Source organism: Oncorhynchus nerka, linkage group LG17 (genome assembly GCF_034236695.1).
Source record: "Oncorhynchus nerka isolate Pitt River linkage group LG17, Oner_Uvic_2.0, whole genome shotgun sequence".
Classification (NCBI taxonomy): domain Eukaryota; kingdom Metazoa; phylum Chordata; class Actinopteri; order Salmoniformes; family Salmonidae; genus Oncorhynchus; species Oncorhynchus nerka.
The window spans coordinates 30607574-30628866 of record NC_088412.1 but is presented as its reverse complement, the minus strand read 5'-3'; the positions used below and the strand labels follow the sequence as shown (position 1 = coordinate 30628866).

General features: G+C 42.2%; 1 protein-coding gene across 2 annotated transcripts; it reads left to right on the top strand.

Annotated features, from left to right (window-relative positions):
* The first annotated feature begins 2824 nt into the window (after nucleotides 1-2824).
* On the top strand, nucleotides 2825-20520 carry LOC115145056 (protein Hook homolog 1-like). Of its 2 annotated transcripts, XM_029686286.2 has the most exons (23): nucleotides 2825-2946; nucleotides 5878-5928; nucleotides 9096-9181; nucleotides 9410-9482; nucleotides 9832-9882; nucleotides 10050-10182; nucleotides 11009-11076; nucleotides 11332-11394; nucleotides 11693-11776; nucleotides 12945-13108; nucleotides 13232-13372; nucleotides 13680-13881; nucleotides 14074-14184; nucleotides 14317-14404; nucleotides 14879-14951; nucleotides 15027-15167; nucleotides 15244-15331; nucleotides 15485-15516; nucleotides 15769-15851; nucleotides 15943-16043; nucleotides 16178-16279; nucleotides 16438-16506; nucleotides 16653-20520. In XM_029686286.2, exons 1-23 carry the CDS (start codon nucleotides 2875-2877, stop codon nucleotides 16809-16811), a joined length of 2235 nt encoding a protein of 744 aa, XP_029542146.2. In that variant the 5' UTR covers nucleotides 2825-2874; the 3' UTR covers nucleotides 16812-20520. The 2 variants fall into 2 exon arrangements, with proteins under 2 accessions (XP_029542146.2, XP_029542148.2); XM_029686288.2 differs by lacking the exon at nucleotides 5878-5928.
* Nucleotides 20521-21293: the final 773 nt, after the last annotated feature.

Here is a 21293-nt window from a genome sequence, read left to right as displayed (position 1 = left end):
TTTTCTACATTGTAGAATAATAGTGAAGACATCAAAACTAATGAAATAACATATATGGAATCATGTACTAATAAAAAAAGTGTTAAAACAAATGAAAATATATTATATAATTTATTTTATCTTCAAAATAGCAACCCTTTGCCTTGATAACAGCTTTGCACAATCTTGGTATTCTCTCAACCAGTTTCACCGGTAATTCTTTTCGAACAGTCTTGAAGGAGTTCCCACATATGTTGAGCACTTGTTGGCTGCTTTTCTTTCACTCTACGGTCCAACTCATCCCAAACCATCTCAATTGGGTTGAGGTCGGGTGATTGTGTAGGCCAGGTCATCTGATGCAGCACTCCATCATTCTCCTTCTTGGTCAAATAGCCTTTACCCAGCCTGGAGGTGTCTTGGGTCATTGTCCTGTTGAAAAACAAATGATAGTCCCACTAAGCGCAAACCAGATGGGATGGCATATCGATGCAGAATGCTGTGGTAGCCATGCTTGTTAACTGTGCCTTGAATTCTAAATAAATCACCAACAGTGTCACCAGCAAAGCACCCCCACACCATCACACCTCCTCCTTCATGCTTCACGGTGGGAACCGCACATGTGGAGATCTTCTGTTCACGTACTCTTTGGCTCACAAAGGCATGGCGGTTGGAACCAAAAATCTCAAATTTGGATTCATCAGATCTAAGGACAGATTTCCACCGGTCCAATGTCCATTGCTCGTGTTTCTTGGCCCAAGCAAGTCTCTTCTTATTGGTGTCCTTTAGTAGTGGTTTCTTTGCAGCAATTTAACCATGAAGGCCTGATTCATGCAGTCTCTGAGCGGTTGATGTTGAGATGTGTCTGTTAATTGAACTGTGTGAAGCATTTATTTGGGCTGCAATGTTTGAGGCTGGTAACTTTAATGAACGTATACTTTGCAGCAGAGGTATCTCTGGGTCTTCCTTTCCTGTGGCGGTCCTCATTAGAGCCATTTTCATCATAGCGCTTGATGGTTTTTGCTATTGCACTTGAAGAAACTTTTAAAGTTCCTGAAATGTTCCGCATTGACTGACTGTGTCTTAAAGTAATGATGGACTGTTGTTTCTCTTTGCTTATTTGAACTGTTCTTAACAAAATATGGACTTGGTCTTTTACCAAATAGGGCTATCTTCTTTATACCACCCCTACCTTGTCACAACACAACTGATTGGCTCAAATGCATTAAAGAAGGAAAGAAATTCCACAAATTAACTTTTAACAATGCACAACTGTTAATTGCAATGCTTTCCAGGTGACTCCCTCATGAAGCTGGTTGAGAAAATGCCAAGAATGTGCAAAGCTGTCATCAAGGCAAAGGGTGGCTACTTTGAAGAATCTCAAATATAAAATATATTTTGAGTTGTTTAACACTTTTTTTGGTTACTACATGATTCCATATGTGTTATCTCATAGTTTTGATGTCATCACTATTATTCTACAATGTAGAAGATAACCCCGTGAATGAGTAGGTGTGTACAAACTTTTGACTGGTACGGTATATATTTCTTTTTTTACAATACAAAGCATACACATACAAATAACAACATAAAGATGCTCACAAACATTCACATCACACCTGCCCAGACCCACCTGCTCACACCCTCATCTCCAGCGCCCGCATCACTCTTCGCCACATGGCCTCAAACTGCATCATTTGATTTCTCTCTGTTGCCCACATACTTTCAACACTTAGACAATACACAATTTGACCATTCCATTGTGTTATCGATTGAGGAGTTTGATTACCAATTTTTAACTATACGTTTTTTCAAGATGAGTATCCCTCTTATGCCATGTCTTGAAATATTCATACAGATGGATTAAAAGTACATTTACATTGTAATACTTCTGACAGCCAACTTTCTAACTCCGCCCATAACTTTTGGACTTTATAGCATTCCCAGAATGCATGGTTTATTGAGTCATTTTTTCTCTCTCCATTGTTCTGTAGAATTTGTTAATTTTGTCTCTTGTGTAATAAATTCTATGCATAAATGTATATTGGATTAAGCGCACATCTTTTCTCTAACTGTTAGTTATGTTCCAACATTCCCTCCATCTTGTGCCAATATCAGTCATTTATCTATTTATGTATTGATAATATTTTCCCAGACTAAGATTAAGCCTACTCCTGGACTAAGATTAAGCCTATTCCTGGACTAAGATTAAGCCTACTCCTGGACTAAGATTAAGCCTACTCCTGGACTAAGATTAAGCCTACTCCTGGACTAAGCATGTTTAATAGAGAATCTCAAATGAAAGTGCTTTTTAGTCCAGGATTTAACTCAATCTGGGTCTGCGAACAGTGCCTAATCCGGCCCTGGGTTTGGTAAAGGAGGATGGGGATTTTGTTCTCATGAGACCAGGCACCTGAGTTTCCCTAATTATATTTGTGTCAAACTAAATTGTAATAAAAAGTGAATTCCTCACATGACTCTTTTTACCATGGTTGAGGTCGAGGAGAAATCTTGAAATAGGGAGAGAAACTATCTCAGATAATTGAGGTTAACAAACATTTGGTTTTGCTATGTGACTGGCTCCATCGTATCCCCACAGCCCTGTCAGTCAGTTAGTCGGATATTCAATCTGACTGGTCTGTCTGTTACAGTCAGCTCAGTGCAATAGGCGTTTCATTCCTCGTTCTTGCTATTTATTCCGTCAATCCCTGATCCGTCTCAACCGAAAACGTCAAAGCGGCGGCTATTCACGTAGAAACTCACGGGGCTTTTACAGCGTAGTGACCAGGAAACATGCCTACATTACGCAGTTAGCGCTAGAGATCCAACCGCCGCAGGTGAGGTCAAATGCAGAGGGAAGGGAAACCGCGTCGTTGTTGACAGGTGCAGTGAACAATCATGTCTAGCCTTACCCGACGCGGAGAAATGGAGACTGACAAAGTGGTGTTGTGTGAGAGCCTTGCTATATGGGTAAGTATGTCAATGATTTCCGCTGTTCATTCAGAGAGCGCTCTAAAAAGCGTCTGATTGCATGAATGTCTACTGTCTTACCGATGACGGTATCGTTTACCTATGGCAGGTAGGTTAGTGTTTGCCCATTCATAAACGCTAACCTTTAGGCTAGGGAGGGTGCGCTTTAGGAGCCACGACGCTTTCTCTAAACCAGGGATGGGCAACTTTGATGGGGGTGGGGGCCACAAAAAATCTGCAGTCATCATGACTGGCCGCAGTGGCTCACTGCTCTGTTTACCCACATCCATACACACATGAAGTCACAGCCGGTCCTAGTTTTTGGGGGGCCCTAAGTGAAATGTTGTTGCAAGCAAAACATTTTAGCAGCCCTGTTGACAGCAGAGAGAAACAAATTGAAGTATTACAGTTAATTACCTGCAGTTCTACACATTTTGCCATGGGATGTAGAGAAAAATGTGCAGTTTTATAGTTCATTTCCTGCAATTCTACACATTTTGCCTTAGGGTGGGGAGAAATTTGCAATTTGTATTTGATATCTCAGCGAGGGTGACTAACAAAATCAATGGTAAAAACCAGTCGGTAATTTAACCATGATTACTACAAGTTTACATACCTGGCTAAACTAATTTACCAATCTAAATAATGTTAGGTGACATGGGCTAATTGAGTGACTGTCAGTGACATAACATGAGAAAAAATGCTGATGCACAACCAAATTCCATAATTGTATTCTACTATTCTAACTCGAAACATACATTTTGGGTCAATTGATCTGCTGGTCTAAACATTAACACACATCACTAGCGGTATGGTTTTGGAAACTTATCTTTCATGTCAGTGAGAAATTAAAAAATGTCATAAAACAAAAGGTTCAATAACTACACACCTTTTTATAGGGTTATGGTTAGTGTTCCCACACGGCCATATCTCCATGTTACATCGCTTGTTGACAGAAGACGACCACCTGTGTTAATTAGCTACCTGCGTGTAAGCCTAACTGGGCAGGAAGGGTAGTTTGTCAATTAGAGGCACACAGCATATGGATCTGTGCAAATGTTAGTTATTTTACCTTTACTTAACTAGGCATTTCAGTTAAGAACAAATTTTGACTTTCAATGACAACCCACTGTTCCTAGGCTAACTGCCTTCCCGTTCAGGGGCAGAACGACAGATTTTTACCTTGTCCGCTCGGGGATTCGATCTTGCAACCTTTCGGTTACTTGTCCAAAGCTCTAACCACGAGGCTACCTGCCGCCCCAAATCTGCTACAGTAAGTGTATTTTTTATTTTATTTGAATAATTATTTCTTTCTGATATGAAACACGTTTCGAAAACCATTTTTCAAGTGATAATTTACCTTTCTAAACGTTAACTGGAGGTCGACCGATTATGATTCTTCACCGCTGATACCGATTATTGGAGGACCAAAAAAGCTGATACCGATTAATCGGCCGATTTTTAAATATTTTTTTTATTACATTTTTATTTGTAATCATGACAATTACAACAATACTGAATTAACACTTATTTTAACTTAATATAAAACATCAATAAAATCAATTTAGCCTCAAATAAATAATGAAACATGTTCAATTTGGTTTAAATAATGCAAAAACAAAGTGTTTGAGAAGAAAGTAATATGTGCCTCTAGTATTAGCGCACACCCAGCTAACTAGCTAGCCATTTCACATTGGTTACACCAGCCATTAGGCTGATAGGTTTGAAGTCATAAACAGCACTGTGCTTGCGAAGAGCTGCTGGCAAAACGCACGAAAGTTTTGATTACGGGCCTGCTGCTCCTCAGTCAGACTGCTCTATCAAATCAGACTTAATTATAACATAATAACACACAGAAATACGAAGCCTTTGGTCATTAATATGAACGAATCCGGAAACTATCATTTCGAAAACAAAAGGTTTATTATTTCAGTGAAATACGGAACCGTTCTGTATTTTATCTAACGGGTGGCATCCCTAAGTCTAAATATTCTTGTTACATTGCACAACCTTCAATGTATGTCATAATTACGTAAAATTCTGGCAAATTAGTTCGCAATGAGCCAGGCAGCCCAAACTGTTGCATATACCCTGACTCTGCGTGCAATGAACGCAAGAGAAATGACACAATTTCACCTGGTTAATATTGCCTGCTAAACTGGATCAGTAGTTATAACTAGAGATTATGATTTACTTTTTTTCTACGAAACGTTTAATGCTAGCTAGCAACTTACCTTGGCTTCTACTACATTCGCGTAACAGGCAGGCTACTCGTGGAGTGCAATGGTTAGAGCGTTGGACTAGTTAACTGTGCAGTTGCAAGATTGGAACCCCTGAGCTGACAAGGTGAAAATCTGTCGTTCTGCCCCTGAACAAGGCAGTTAACCCACAGTTCCTAGGCCGTCATTGAAAATAAGAATGTGTTCTTAACCGACTTGCCTAGTTAAATAAAAGGTATAATTTTATATATTTTTTAATAATCGGAAATCAGCACCCAAAAATACCGATTTCCGATTGTTATGAAAACTTAAAATCGGCCCTAATTAATCGGCCATTCCGATTAATCGGTCGACCTCTAGCTGATACCATTCTCTTTTACATTTTACTTCGTAAAAATATGCTGTTATGGGACTGTTTTATTGACTGACTATTATTAACCAAATGTATTGTAGTAACAGAAGCGAAAACATGCTACGTGTTGCAGTAGGCCTTTAGAATAATAGAAAACATATCTTTGACGCGATCCAAGTTTATGAGCGGGAAACAAATGATGCCAGTCAACTTGCACCGCTGGCCCATCGAAACTATACTGAAACTAATATTTTCACATAATAAGATTTGGCCTATAGACTTACAATAATCTGATGAGTGATATTAGGTTTCAGTTATCAAATTGTACATGAAGAGAATGGCTCATCTTGTAATTGACAGATGCAGGGGAAGGAGCATCACTTTATCAAATCCTCCTTCAGTCACTTGCAGGTAAAACATTTTCATTTATATAAAGTATCAGAAAGATCATATTCTGCAGTTTATTACACTTTTGTCAAATAACTCAACTGTGACTGAGTGGAATGATGAACTGAATGATGGTGATTGAATTTAGAACAATGTAGTGTAATGATGAAGAATTGTGGGCGGTCTAATTATTTTATTATGAATGGAAATGGTATATACTTTCCCCTGGGAGTGTAACACACAATGTGTGTAGTTCACAATGGCAATCCGGACCAAATGAATGGACACACTGACACAATTTAGACAAGTTGGAGTCTGATGGCGGATCTGATATTGAGCTTGAAATCGACGTTGCTGATGAAGAGTCTTCATCTGATGTTGACTTTGAGCCTCCGCCTCCGATGCCTGAGCCTCGCCGCAGAAAAACCATAACAGAGCCAACGGAGTGAGGGATCCCAACTGCCACGGCGAGACAGGAGTCTGGGAGGGATGGCACAATTAGGGTAGAAAAGAGTGACGAGTTTGTGACATGAAGATGTTGCAGCCCATCAGATTGGGCTGTTGCTTATGCGCACAGAAAAGGAAACAGTACGTGGGACATATCTATGGATGAACTCAAAGCATTTATTGCACTCTCGTACTGGATGTCCGCGGTGCCTACGGCGGAAAGAGCATGGATGTGGAGTCATTTTAGTCTGATAGGTATGAGGTGGACTTCCACCAGGCCGCGCAACCGCTTCAGAGAGATTATGCGACACATGCGGCAGGTGTACACGAAACAAGGCCCATGAAAACTGTGTGCAGAGCAACCGATTTGTTTATGGGTCTTGCGCACGCAAAGGCCAAAGCTGTGTGATGACTGTGGGCCCGAAGCATAAAGAGAAGATGAGATTGATGAATGCGTTAAGGCACGCGTATAAGAGTAAAACAGTGTTTGATACAATCAACAAATTACTGTTGTATATCTTGTCAAGAATATTTTTCTACAAATATTTATGCAATTCATCCTTTACAATTGTTCATGCACTGGTGCTTTTGTTTAGGAATACGCAAATCATTTCACCCGTGCAGCTGGCTGGTTATATCTTTTTTGTTTCTACTTTGTCAAAAGAAGCTGTAACTGGACTTTATTTACTATTTGTATCTACAAATAAAGTTGATCAAATGGATTACACTTTATATCGTATGGGAAACTAAAATGGGCTGGATGCCAAGGGAAGCCAGGCTTCCCCCCCAAAAAATTGACTTTTTTTTTTTTTACTAAAATATTTTCTTTCGTCTCTGTGTTTCATAATTTTCTTTCAATTCGCAAGAGGCTGAATGTATCTCACAGTAGAAAGCATCAGAGCCAGTGAAACAGCCCCCCGGTCTCTCTACGTGTAGGCCATCTATCTGATGCTGTCTGGTCCAAACGAGGATGACATTGTTGCCGCCCGTAGCATTGAAGGCAAGGGAAGCCGGCGAGAATCTGGCCTCCCTTGACAAAAAAAGTACACAATGTGTCAATCAGCGTTGAACTAAACTGAGCGAGCACAACTGAATGGTCCTGCCGCAAAAAAAAAAAAGTAGTGTCATGGGAAGCCCGCTTAGATTTTGGCGTGACTCCTATCAAATCCCATTGAGGACATACATCATTGACAGAAAAACTTGAATTGCTGTATCTTGTTGTGTTGTCCTCTGGCTGGTGGCTAGCTAGCTAAAATTGGGCCTTTCCATTAGCCATGGATGGAGATAAGGATTTCTACTTATAGTTTTACTTAATTCTCTGTACTGGCCAATGATTATAATCAAACCATCAGAATCGGCTTGGCTTCCCCAGTGATTTTACCTACGCACCGCTACCGAGTGGGTATATGTTGTATACCTGCTGCGTATAGCCTCAACAACTGTTAATAACCGAAACCCATGTTAATCACTGGGGAAAACCACTGTTTTCTCAATTAAATTCAGCATAAAAAAGAGCACATTTTTAGCTCAGTTGGAACACATACAATGCGCTTGTTACAAATCCCTTTTGGCCTGACAGTCTAGGGGGGATGGTAATGAGACCCGTAACAACTCATGCAATTTATAATAGTGACAAAATAAGTGAGAACGAAATAACCACGACAACTGAAATCTACAGTCAAACTCAGGGTTTATTGGAAAACACACGGTAATGGGGGGAGCAGGAAAAGGGGCTGAGCTGGACTCAAGGAAATAAATAAGTATTCAAAAACACCCCTAAGATAGACTTTTTCAACAGCAGCTAACTAACTAACCCAAAATACAATGGGTGGTCCGCCCGGTTCTAACTAGTGTATTTAACAAAGTCTACCTACGGGTAGTGTATGCCCATGGGCGACTTGTCTTGTTTCCCCCTTTTCCCACCAGCAAACAAACAAACACCATAACGAAAAACAATACTTACAGGTGAGGACAAAGTGATATGGAGGTGCTCAAACAAAAAAAAGAAGGAGAGATTACAGAGAGATTGCGCTCAAGAGCAAACAACTGAGAGGGGTTTTAAACCAAGGGAAAGGAACTGTGATTGGGTAGGAAACAGGAGGACGTGTGTCTTCTGATTGATGATTGATTGGTGACTGATTGGGGAGTGATGATTTCCACCTGTGAGGGGAGAAGGAGAGAAAAGAAAAACACACACTGGATACTTGAATCCGTAACAGCGCTTGATGGATACTTTTTGTCTTCTTCTAATGCCTCTTAGGGGGAAAGTAATCTGAAAGTAACCAGTTTACGTTGCTGAGTTTGGGTAATCCAAAAGTTACATTACTGATTACAATTAGAGGTCTCAACCTTTGTCACAGGCTTTCACCTCGTGAGCGAAGCCTGGGAGCTGAGGCTAGTGGTCATCTGACATCATGGAGAACAGTCCTGAAGGGTGAATTATTCACAAATCCACCGTAACAGAGCTTAGAATCATCTCTCTCTGGGGCTGTCTCTCAGTCTCAATACACACAAGCTTTCTCTTTCTGACCAAGGTTTGTCTCTTTTCTATCTGCACACCCATGACATGTGTTTGATGGTTCACGACAGGCTTTGCAACTTGATGCTATACGATGAATGCAAATGGAGATAGATATCAGTTTCTCCAACTGCCTCCCCCATTTCTCATTCCTGTCCCAGCGTCTCCCCTTCTCCTCGGTCTCTACTCTAACCTGTGCTATTCTCACCGTTTGTATCACCCTCAGCTCCAGACCTTCAACACTGCAGCACCATGTACGACTGTAGAGGAGCTGACCACTGGAGCTGCCATTTCTCAGGCCCTGCATCAGATGTGAAGAACATGCATACACGCACACACAATTCATAGTATACGTCCAGGCTGCAGAGACATGAATTTATACTGACAGCCTTACCCTGGCTGAATATTAAACACACTGGAGTCGGGTATAAAGCCCAGTCAGATTCTGGGGTTGGATATTTTCTGATTTGAATACGGTTGTTTAGTAGACATTTTTTTTGTCCAATGCTTATGCATGTGTGTGTGTGTTGTGCAATGCAGAGATCCAGCGTGGTTCAGTGAGAGTTGGCTTGGTCACATTAAAGAAGATGTTGGGAATCACTGGAGACTGAAGGTGCTGAACTCCATACATACCTCTTTCTGTCCATCCCTTCTCTCCCCTCCCTCTTTCTCTCTGTACTTCCATCCCTAGTTCCCTTGCAATCCTTCCTTCCTTCCTCTCTGCTTCCATCCCTCCTTCCCCTCTCCCTCCTTATTTCCCTCCCCTACTGACCTAAAAGCCAGTGTGACTGCTCTCTGCTGGCCCTGTCAGTATTTTAGCCAGCCATTGGCCTGTCAGATATCCTCTCCAGATCAGAGAAGACTCACTCTAAATGTTTCCATAGCTCACAGTGAGGAGATTCTTTGAGGTGTAAACTTTGTTTTTTTTTGTAGAGTGATGAGTGTGTAACTTCTTTCTCCAGATGAACAACCTGAAGAAGATCCTTCAGATGATGGTGGATTACTACAATGAGGTTAGTAGAGGCACAGATTTAAAACCCTTTATGTCTGGTTCTATTCTCTTTCTATGTCACCAGGTCCTGAGCCAGCAGATCTCAGACTTCTCCCTCCCAGACCTGGTCCAGGTAATAACTGTTTAATGTCTAGTTATAACTGTTCTATTCTCTTTCTATGTCACTAGGTCCTGAGCCAGCAGATCCAGGAGTTCCCCCTGCCAGACCTGGTGAAGGTGGCAGAACACTCAGACCCTATAGAACTGGGACGACTGCTGCAGCTCACACTGGGCTGTGCTGTCAAATGTGAACGCAAGCAAGGTATTACACTTACACTTACACACACACACACACACACACACACACACACACACACACACACACACACAGTTTATTCGGAAAGTTTTCAGAACCTTTCACCCTTCACTTTTTTTCACTTTTTCACTATTTTGTTACAGCCTTACTCTAATATTGGTGAAATAGTTCCCCCCCCCTCAATCTACACACAATACCCCATGTTAAAGCAAAAATAGGTTTTCAGACATTTCATTTTTTTAATAAAAAAAAAAATCCATTTACATAAGTATTCGGACCCTTTACTCAGTATTTTGTTCAGCCATCTTTGGCAGCGATTACAGCCTTGAGTCTTCTTGGGTATAACACTACAAGCTTGGCAACCTGTATTTGGGGAGTTTCTCCCATTCTTCTCTGCAGATCCTCTCAAGCTCTGTCAGTTTGGATGGGGAGCGTCACTGCACAGCTATTTATTTTCTACGGACAATTCCTTTGACCTCATGGCTTGGTTTTTTCTCTGACATGCACTGTCAACTCTGGGACCTTAAATCATGTCCAATCAATTGAATTTACCACAGGTGGACTCCACTCAACAGTAATGTGTGTAGATTGATGAAGAAAATGTTTTATTTAATCCATTTTAGAATAAGGCTGTAACGTAACAAAATGTGGGAAAAGTCTGAATACTTTCCCGAATGCACTGTATATACACACACACACACACACACACACAGACACACACGCGCGCACATGGTGCAGTCACAGACTGGCACCCAAAACAGAAACTATGTGCGCATATTAGTGTGTAATCCTCTCTCTTTCCCTTCCTTCCGCTCTCTCTCTTCCTCTCCAGAGTACATCCAGATCATCATGACTCTGGAGGAATCCGTACAGCATGTGGTGATGACAGCCCTTCAGGAGGTGAGGCTTAGCCTGACCAGGGCCATTCTCTCTGATTGATTTCAAATAGTTTGTCATGCACGGTAAGATCTTACAATTACCCATTTGTGTAAAAAAAAGCCAGTTACCAATACTGTGATGTTGATAAAGTACATGTCATGACATCTCTTTGGCTTTAGAAAGTCATTTTAGAACACCTGTGACGTGTGAATGAGTAGGATTGACGTTGGCTCTAACCAAACCTGTACCATGTCGCTCTCTCTCTCTCTCTGTTAGCTGATGAGTAAAGAGAACATGGCCCAGTTTGGAGTAGAGCCACCGGGGGACGTAGAATCACAGGTGAAAGGAGGAGATCCTGTGTTTGGCCTCTAATAGTCTGTTGTGTTGTTGCTGACAGTTCATATCTCTCTAATGTTGACACTGGAGGACCTGGAACAAGTGGTGAGAGGAGATCCACTGTGCTAGGCATCTAATAGAATACCGTTGTCTTTATTATAGTTGTTGTTGTTTGCGTATCTCTCAATAGTTGACGGCTTGTCTTAGACTCTTTAATTAGTACTGCGATATTGCTCATCTCTTCTTGGAGCTGCTGAAGTAGGCTTTAGAGCTGTATTGTTAAGTGTGTGTGTGTGTCTAGTTGAAGAAGGCTCTCGAGGACCTGGCAGATCTGATGGCAGAAAAGGAGGAGCTAGCCCAGCGCTGTCAGGAACTCGACGTACAGGTATATACAGATTTTAAGTACTTTATTTGAATCCACAAATCACATTACCTCATAAAGGATTCATACATTTCAAAGGTTGTTCATATGAGGACACTTAAGGAAACAAAAAGCACCTTCACCTCCACACAGCTAGGCTGCCCATAACGGCAGGCGTGCAATCTGAAGGTCACACACTGTAAGCCTATATGTACGTGGCCGAGGATGCCAAATATCAATGACGCACACACACACAACCCTAGTACTGTATAAACTGGGTCTGTGTTATGTGCTGTGATGCCAGAGGCTATTGTCTGTGGCTGGTGTAGCAGAAGGGCTGTGGTTTTACAGACTAAGCCACTGCTCCCCCCCTACCTGCTCTCTCTGCCATACCCTGCTCTGCCTGGCTGGGGAAAACCATAGTACAGGACACATTTCTGCTACTGGTTACTGATTAGGTCAAGTCCATGTTGTATGGGCCTCTCGTGTCTCCAGATCGAGTTGTTACAGTAGATCACCAGTGTCTCTCTTCAAGGACACACAGAGAGGTAAGTCAACATGGCTGCTCGTCGTCAAGGCGGACAAAAAACATCTAATGCCTGGTTGCCGAGGCGGATTAAAATATCTATACCCTGTCGTGCTCTCTGTCGCTAACGTATCACTCATTTAAACTATGTGGTGTGTTCATTTGTAGTGTTTGGGAACAGGTGGAGAGAAGACACTGGGTTGAATTACATTTTTTTTTAATGCACCCACACTCAAAGCTTCTATTCCCAAGTATTGTCTCTGACATAAAGCATGACTAATGAACAGAGGAGAGGCTGTGTCAGGGAGAATAACTAACCAGCCTTTCAACCTATTAGTCAAGATGTTGGTGTTGTTGAAGGTTTTGTGTGGCTTCACTGCACTGTACTTTCAGGGTGTAATAATGATGCTTTGTTTGTTGAACAGTTGGCGAGAACGGGTCTTTCCCACTAGAGATGAATTGATGCTTATCACATCATCTCTCAAAGACTCTTTTAGTTACCTTTCTCCCCATTCTTCAGGCATCTGTGACCATGTGGTCCCTCCTTAATGGATAAACTGTAAAAAAAATAAAAAAATGGGGGTTGGAGCTTAATGTTCTCGCTACTAATTCATATTTTGGGATTGAGACACAGCCCACCTCTGACCCTAGTTTGACCCTTGTCAGGTGACGGTCCTTCAGGAGGAGCGGAACAGCCTATTAGCTGAGAACGACGTGCTGACGGACCGAGCCAATCAGCTGGACTCGTTTGATGACCCGAGCACGCCCTCCGGACGGAAACACAGCCAGCTACAGATACAGCTAGAGACACTACAGGAGGAGAACTTTAGGTGTGTGTGTGTCATGTGTCCGTGAAAACAAATCGCACTGGAACGACTCTTAGTTATTCATCACAGCACTTACAGATGTCTCTCTCCCTCTCTGTGTGTGTGTGTGTGTGTGTGTGTGTGTAGGCTAGAGGCAGCTAAGGATGACTACCGTATCCACTGTGAGGAGTTGGAGAAGCAGCTGATCGAGGTTCAGCATCGTAATGACGAACTCACCAGCCTGGCAGAGGAGTCACGAGCACTTAAAGACGAACTCGATATCCTCAGGTGTGTTTGGTGGCGTTCTAGGTCCTTTATTTCAGTTGTAATCATCAGATCTTCTGAGATGTGCATCACTACCTGGAATGTGTATAAATGGGAGTGGGAGAGAGGATGTGGTCAGTTTGAGGTAAGGGTATGTAACCTTTATTTAACTAGGCAAGTCAGTTGAGAACAAATTCTTTATTTACAATGACGGCCTACAGTAAGACCAGTAAGAATGTGTTGTTTAGGCCCTTGCTTTAATCGATTTGCCTGTTTTATTTATTTATCTTTATAAATTCAATTAAATGTAATAAATTATAAATGTGTGTAGGAGCTGTTCGGACCATGCTGTGAAGCTGGAGGCGTCAGTGGAGACATACAGGCGTAAACTGGAGGACCTGGGAGATCTGAGAAGACAAGTCAAACTGCTGGAAGAGAAGAACATGACCTACATGCACAACACTGTCAGTCTGGAGGAGGAGCTACGCAAGGCTAACACTGCCCGTGCACAGCTAGAGACATACAAGAGACAGGTGAGACATGCCTGAGAATATACTAGAAACAGAACACGTGGGTCTGACAGAACTGGGTTGGGAAAAACAATATGCCGGAACTCTGTGACGCTTTTGCCCTTACTTAGCAAATCGTCTCTGAGGAGACATCATTTTGGAATGGCAAACAGCCAATCAGGGGGCTTACTAAATCTACTTCCTGTTTCCTACCAGGTCCAAGAGCTGTACCGGAAGTTGTCAGAGGAGTCTCGGCGGGCAGACAACCTTGCTTACGAAAAGAAGAAGTTTGAAGAGAAACATGACGCCGTGATGAGGGAGAAAGAGGTACAGACTGGATCCTAACACTTTCTATTCCAACCTACCTGGTCCCCCTGACATGCAAACACATTAGGGGAAGGAATGTTTTAACAATAATCTAATGCTGTTGACTTGTCTCTTGATGATGATGGTCATCAGAGGATCATCATTGAGCGAGACTCTCTGAAGGAGACCAATGAGGAGTTGCGATGTAACCAGGCTCAACAGGACCAGCTCCTACAAGCAGGTAGCTCATTGGACCATCACATTGACAATGTAGACTGACTGGTGCTGCATATGATTGGAAAACAGATTTACTGTAGTTGAGGTTTGGTTTTCGTTGATAAAGTGTTGGCGTGTTCGACATTGCCGACGACTTTAAAGGCTAGTCGAGACTGACTGATCTACAAATCACCATGCTTCATACATTTTGGGGCGGCAGGTTGCAAGTTCAAACCCTGAGTTGACAAGGTACAAATCTGTCATTCTGCCCCTGAACAGGCAGTTAACCCACTGTTCCTAGGCCGTCATTGAAAATAAGAATTTGTTCTTAACTGACTTGCCTAGTAAAATATAGGTAAAATAAATAACTACTCAATGTTATTTTCAGATCAGTTAGTCACAATTTACCCATGATACATCACGGTTTCGAACACCGCCTGTGTCTCTCTGAAGCCTACAGAGACACATGGCTACTGATCTGCTCTCTGTTTCTCCACAGGGATGGCAGGGATGCCAGCTGGTAGTCCAACCCATGATAACCTTGCTGCTGAGATCCTACCTGTAGAGTACAGGTAGTAATTTAATAGTTGTTTGTTTTGTGTGTGAGACACTGACTGCACTAACTGTGTGTGTCCTTGTCAATACAGGGAGAAGTTTATCCGGCTCCAGCATGAGAATAAGATGTTGCGTGTGCAGCAGGAGGGATCAGAGAATGACAAGATCTCTGAACTACAGACACTGATAGAGGTGGCACACAGAACCTGCTCTGAACTGGACACTGACAACAGGTAAGCTGTGTGTGTGTGTGTTTTTTACTTCCGGTTTGACTGTGATGTACTTCCGGTGTGTCTGATGTACATCCAGGTTAAGCAGGGAGAGGGTCACTGAGCTGCAGCAGCAGGTAGAGGATTTACAGAAAGCCCTACAGGGCCAGGGAGCCAAGACTGATGACGTGAGTTCAACCAGACATATATCTTTATAGTATACCACTATATCAAACATTAACCCTAAATATTGCATAATACTGCCGCTCATATGTACAGTAGCAGCTGTGAGGTAACAGTATCTGTGTGTTCACTATCTTACAACTGCTCTTTGTTTGCAGTCTCACCTGAAGAGGAAACTGGATGCTCATATGTAAGTATGGTCCATACTGCTTTGTGAGATCTCTATGGCTGCGTTTACATAGGCAACCAAATTCTGATTTTTTTTTCACTAATTGATCTTTTTGACCAATCAGATCAGCTCTGAAAAAGATCTGGTGTGAGTAGATCTGATGTGATTGGTCAAAATGAGTGGGGAAATTATCAGAATTGGGGTGCCTGTATAAACACAGCCATACCTCGTCCTGACAGAGACATTTAAAAAGTAAGGTGTTTTATTATCCAGGGTGCAACTGAACGATGCGCAGGATGAGATCATGAAGAAGAAAGAACTCCTGGAGGACTTGCAGCCAGACAACACACAGACCTGTGAGTACAACTACAACAACCATAACGCGACCACAACAATGGCGGTATAGTACGGAGTAACCCCAGTGAGTGTTGTCCGTCTGTCCCTTAGCTCTGAGACTGGATGAGCTGATGGCTGCTCTGAAGAAGAAGGATGATGACATGAGAGCCATGGAGGAGAGATACAAGATGTACCTGGAGAAAGCACGCAATGTGATTCCTTAATCATTCGTTCATTCTTCTCACATTCAACTAGCAGCTGGACAAAAAAATAACAAGTGCAGAAAAAGAACATGCCTCTCTTTGCTGCTGCTCCCACCAGTGATATCTCTGTCTCGGTGCTGTAGGTGATCTGTGCATTGGACCCCAAGCTGAACCCAGCCACAGCAGAGATCCAGGCTCTAAAGAACCAGCTGACGGACAGAGACAAGAGGATCCTCAGCCTGGAGGTAACACGGATCTTTAACCCCTGGCCCTGAACTTTGGCCCTTAACCATTAGCCATGACGCACTCATTGACATGGGGATCCATAGTACTTATCTCACAATGCACTCACAACCTCTTGTATTGATCGTCTCTCTCGTTCTCTCTGTGTCTCTCTCTGTATAGGGAGTGTGAGCAGGCAAAGCTGAGAGAGTATGAAGAGAAGCTGATTGTAACAGCATGGTACAACAAGGTTAGAACATGTAGTCAGAATAGACACATTGTATTTTCTTTTGAAAATAAAGGACAGGAATGTACCTTTTTACAAATGTTACTTATACAGAGCTTTTGTTCCAACTCAATTAAACATGGCTGTTGCATGTCTTCCACCCCTTTCAGAGTCTGAGCTTCCAGAAGCTGGCGATCGAGGCCCGTCTCGGGGGTCGCTCCACCTCCATGGTGCCCCCAGGTCAGTCCTTCCTGACCCAGCAGCGCCAGGTCACCAACGCTGCCCGCAGGAACCTCTCTGTCAGCGTGCCTGCCACCACCACTAAGTAGACCTGGGATGGGTGACTACTGAGGTGGGCCAGCGTGTGTACAGGCTTCTTCTATTAATGTTGAACCATGATTAGTTCAATCAGGTGTGTTAGTGCTGGTCTGGAACAAATGCCTGCTGACACTGCGGCCCTCTAGGACTGGGATCTCCTACATCTGACGTAAACAAACAAATGGCTCCTCTCTAACTCCTTTCCAGAAATGTACACTCAAGTGACCTTAAGCACATTAGTTCTCAGTCCCTGGAGAGGGGGCAAGCATGCACTGACTGACTTGAACATGAGCACTTACTCTAACCAGGTTCCCTCCTCACTGATACACCAGACGGTAACAGTTATACTCCTCACTACAGTTTAGGATGTTTATTATCTCCGGTAATGAGTTTGGTCTGGCAACCCTACCAACATGCTTTATTAGCTTAGCACATAGCCTAGCACATAACACTGACTGAGCCCTACAATATACCTGTGTTAGCCTAGCTAGCAGAAGGCTCTGACTAGCAGTGATTCCTAACCTTGACATATCCTGACATGTACACTGACTGTACAAAACATTAAGAACACCTTCCAAATATTTACTCCTATGCCTCCCACAGTTGTGTCAAGTTGATCTGGATGTCCTTTTGGTGGTGGACCATTCTTGATACACATGGGAAACTGTTGAGTGAGAAACCCTGCAGCGTTGCAGTTCTTGACACAAACCTGTGCTCCTGGCACCTACTATCATACCCCATTCAAAGGCACTTCAATATTTTGTCTTGCCCATTCACCCTCTGAATGGCACATATAAACAATCCATGTCTCAAGGCTTAAAAATCCTTCTTTAACCTGTCTCCTCTCCTTCATCTACACTGGTTGAAGTGGATTTATCAATAAGGAATCATAGCTTTCACCTGGATTCACCTGGTCAGTCTACAGTTGTGGCCAAAAGTTTTGAGAATGACACAAATATTCATTTTCACAAAGTTTGCTGCTTCAGTGTCTTTAGATATTTTTGTCAGATGTTACTATGGAATATTGAAGTATAATTACAAGCATTTCATAAGTGTCAACGGCTTTTATTGACAATTACATGAAGTTGATGCAAAGAGTCAATATTTGCAGTGTTGACCCTTCTTTTCAAGACCTCTGCAATCCACCCTGGCATGCTGCCAATTAACTTCTGGGCCACATCCTGACTGATGGCAGCCCATTCTTGCATAATCAATGCTTGGAGTTTGTCAGAATTCGTGGGTTTTTGTTTGTCTACCTGCCTCGAGGATTGACCACAAGTCCTCAATGGGTCATGGACCCAAAATATCGATGTTTTGTTCCCCGAGCCACTTAGTTATCACTTTTGCCTTATGGCAAGGTGCTCCATCACGCTGGAAAAGGCATTGTTCGTCACCAAACTGTTCCTGGATGGTTGGGAGAAGTTGCTCTCGGAGGATGAGTTGGTACCATTCTTTATTCATGGCTGTGTTCTTAGGCAAAATTGTGAGTGAGCCCACTCCCTTGGCTGAGAATCATGAATGGTCTCAGGATGCTTTACTGTAGGCATGACACAGGACTGATGCTAGCGCTCACCTTGTCTTCTCCGGACAAGCTTTTTTCCGGATGCCCCAAACAATCAGAAAGGGGATTCATCAGAGAAAATGAATTTTCCTAGTCCTCAGCAGTCCTGTACCTTTTGCAGAATATCAGTCTGTCCCTGATGTTTTTCCCGGAGAGAAGAGGCTTCTTTGCTGCCCTTCTTGACACCAGGCCATCCTACAAAAGTCTTCACCTCACTGTGTGTGCAGATGCACTCACACCTGCCTGCTGGCATTCCTGAGCAAGCTCTGTACTGGTGGTGCCCCGATCCCGCAGCTGAATCAACTTTAGGAGACGGTCCTGGCGCTTGCTGGACTTTCTTGGGCGCCCTGAAGCCTTCTTCACAACAATTGAACTGCTCTCCATTAAGTTCTTGATGATCCAATAAATGGTTGATTTAGGTGCAATCTTACTGGCAGCAACATCCTTGCCTGTGAAGCCCTTTTTGTGCAAAGCAATGATGACGGCATGTGTTTCCTTGCAGGAAGAAGGAAGAACAATGATTCCAAGCACCACCATCCTTTTGAAGCTTCCAGTCTGTTATTCGAACTTAATCAGCATGACAGAGTGATCTCCAGCCTTGTCCTCGTCAACACTCACACCTGTGTTAACGAGAGAATCGCTGACATGATGTCAGCTGGTCCTTTTGTGTCATTCTCAAAACTTTTGGCCACGACTGCATGTCATGGATAGAGCAGGTGTTCCTAATGTTTTGTACGCTCAGTGTGTTTTGAGTCAGAGATATGTTAGTTATTCTGTCTATGGATGTGCTAAAAACTATATTCACAATTGGAGCTTATAAGAAAAATGTGGTCTTAATTGGCTTATTTTAATGCTGAATATAGCTGATATTATAAAATGTTTTTATACTACAACAAAACGATGAATGAACCGCACTATGCAGTTAAAGGATGTTACAATCATCTTCTCAACCATTGGACTACAAAGAGAGTTTTACCTCTGTGATCTTCCTCTTCTGTGTTTCACAATCACCAGAGTGAAAATGGAATTCAGGAGAAATGGGTGTATTTGGTGCTGGCAACCAAAAGTTGGTATTGCAGCACAGATCGATCCATTACTAGTTTCTTACACAAAAGCAGTCTATACTGCAGACCTGTGTCAACATCCTGTAATGCCATACTGACACAAGCATCTCTGGTGCGGCAACAACTAATCATTCAATCAACTCAGAAATCCAGGACTTTTTAATGGTGTTTATTTTTGATACTGTGATCTATCGGAACACTGTTGGGCTTTTACAGTGCCTTCAGAAAGTATTCATCCCCCTTGACTTATTCTACATTTTGTTGTGTTACAGCCTGAATTCAAAAATGTATTTTAAAAAACACACACATTACCCATCTACGCACAATAGCCCATAATGACAAAGTAAAAAAACATGTTTTTCGAATTTTGTAAATGTATTGAAATGTAATTTACAAATATTACAGCGGTGAGTCTTTCTGGGTAAGTCTCTAAGAGCTTTGCACACCTGGATTGTACAATATTTGCTCGTTCTTTTTTTCTTTTTCTTCAAGCTCTGTCAAGTTGGTTGTTGATCATTGCTAGACAGTGTTGCCATAGATTTTCAAGCAGATTTAAGTCAAAACTGTAACTAGGCTACTCAGGAACATTCAATGTCGTCTTGGTAAGCAACTCCAGTGTATATTTGGCCTTGTGTTTTAGGTTATTGTCCTGCTGAAAGGTGAATTTGTCTCCCAGTGTCTGTTACTGTAAACCAGGTTTTCCTCTAGGATTTTGATTATGCTTAACTCTATTCTTTTTACCCCAAAAACCTCCCTAGTCCTTGCCCATAACAAGCATGCCTGTAACATGATGCAGCCACCACAAGGCTTGAAAATATGAAGTGTGGTACTCAGTGATGTGTTGTGTTGTATTTGCCCCAAACTTTAACGCTTTGTATTCAGGACATGAAGTTAATTTCCTTGCCTCATTTTTTGCAGTTTTACTTAAGTGCCTTATTGCAAACAGGATGCATGTTTTGGAATCTTATTATGTACAAACTTCCTACTTTTTAGTCTGTCATTTAGGTTAGTGTTGTGGAGTAGCTACAATGTTGTTAATCCATCCTCAGTTTTCTCCTATCACAGCCATTAAACTCTGTAACTGTTTTAAGTTAACCATTGGCCTCATGGTGAAATCCTTGAGCGGTTTCCTTCCACTCCGGCAACTGAGTTAGGAAGGACGCCTGTGTCTTTGCAGTGACTGGGTGTATTGATACACCATCCAAAGTGTAATTAATAACTTCACCATGCTCAAAGGGATATTCAATGTCTGCTATTTTTTTTTTTACCCATCTACCTATAGGTGCCCTTCTTTGCGACACATTGGAAAACCTCCTTGGTCTTTGTGGTTGCATCTGTGTTTGTAATTCAATGCTCAACTGAGGGGACCTTACATATAATTGAATGTGTGGGGGACAGAGATTAGGTAGTCATTCAAAAATCATGTTAAACACCCTTATTGCACACAATGGGTCCATGCAATTTATGTGACTTAACAAAATGTTTACTCCCTAACATATTTGGGCTTTCCATAACAAAGCGGTTGAATACTTATTGAGTCAAGGCATTTCAACTTTTCATTTTTTATTAATTTGTAAAAATGTCTAAAAATATAATTTCACTTTGACATTATGTGTATGCCAGTGACACAAAGTCTCAATTTAATCCATTTTAAATTCCGGCTGTAACGCAACAAAATGTGGAAAAAGTTAAGGGGTGTGAATAGTTTATGAAGGCACTGTGTCTTGTGTCTGGATGAGTAGAAGGGAATCAACAGTATAATAATCTATACAGCACTACTGTAATCAGGGAATCAACAGTATAATAATCTATACAGCACTACTGTAATCAGGGAATCAACAGTATAATAATCTATACAGCACTACTGT

Coding starts and splice junctions, on each gene's coding strand:
- LOC115145056 (XM_029686286.2), top strand. CDS start 2,875: ATGTCTAGCCTTACCCGACGCGGAGAAATGGAGACTGACAAAGTGGTG. Junction 2,947..5,877: donor GTGAGAGCCTTGCTATATGG/GTAAGTATGTCA, acceptor TGTAATTGACAG/ATGCAGGGGAAGGAGCATCA. Junction 13,373..13,679: donor GACGAACTCGATATCCTCAG/GTGTGTTTGGTG, acceptor AAATGTGTGTAG/GAGCTGTTCGGACCATGCTG.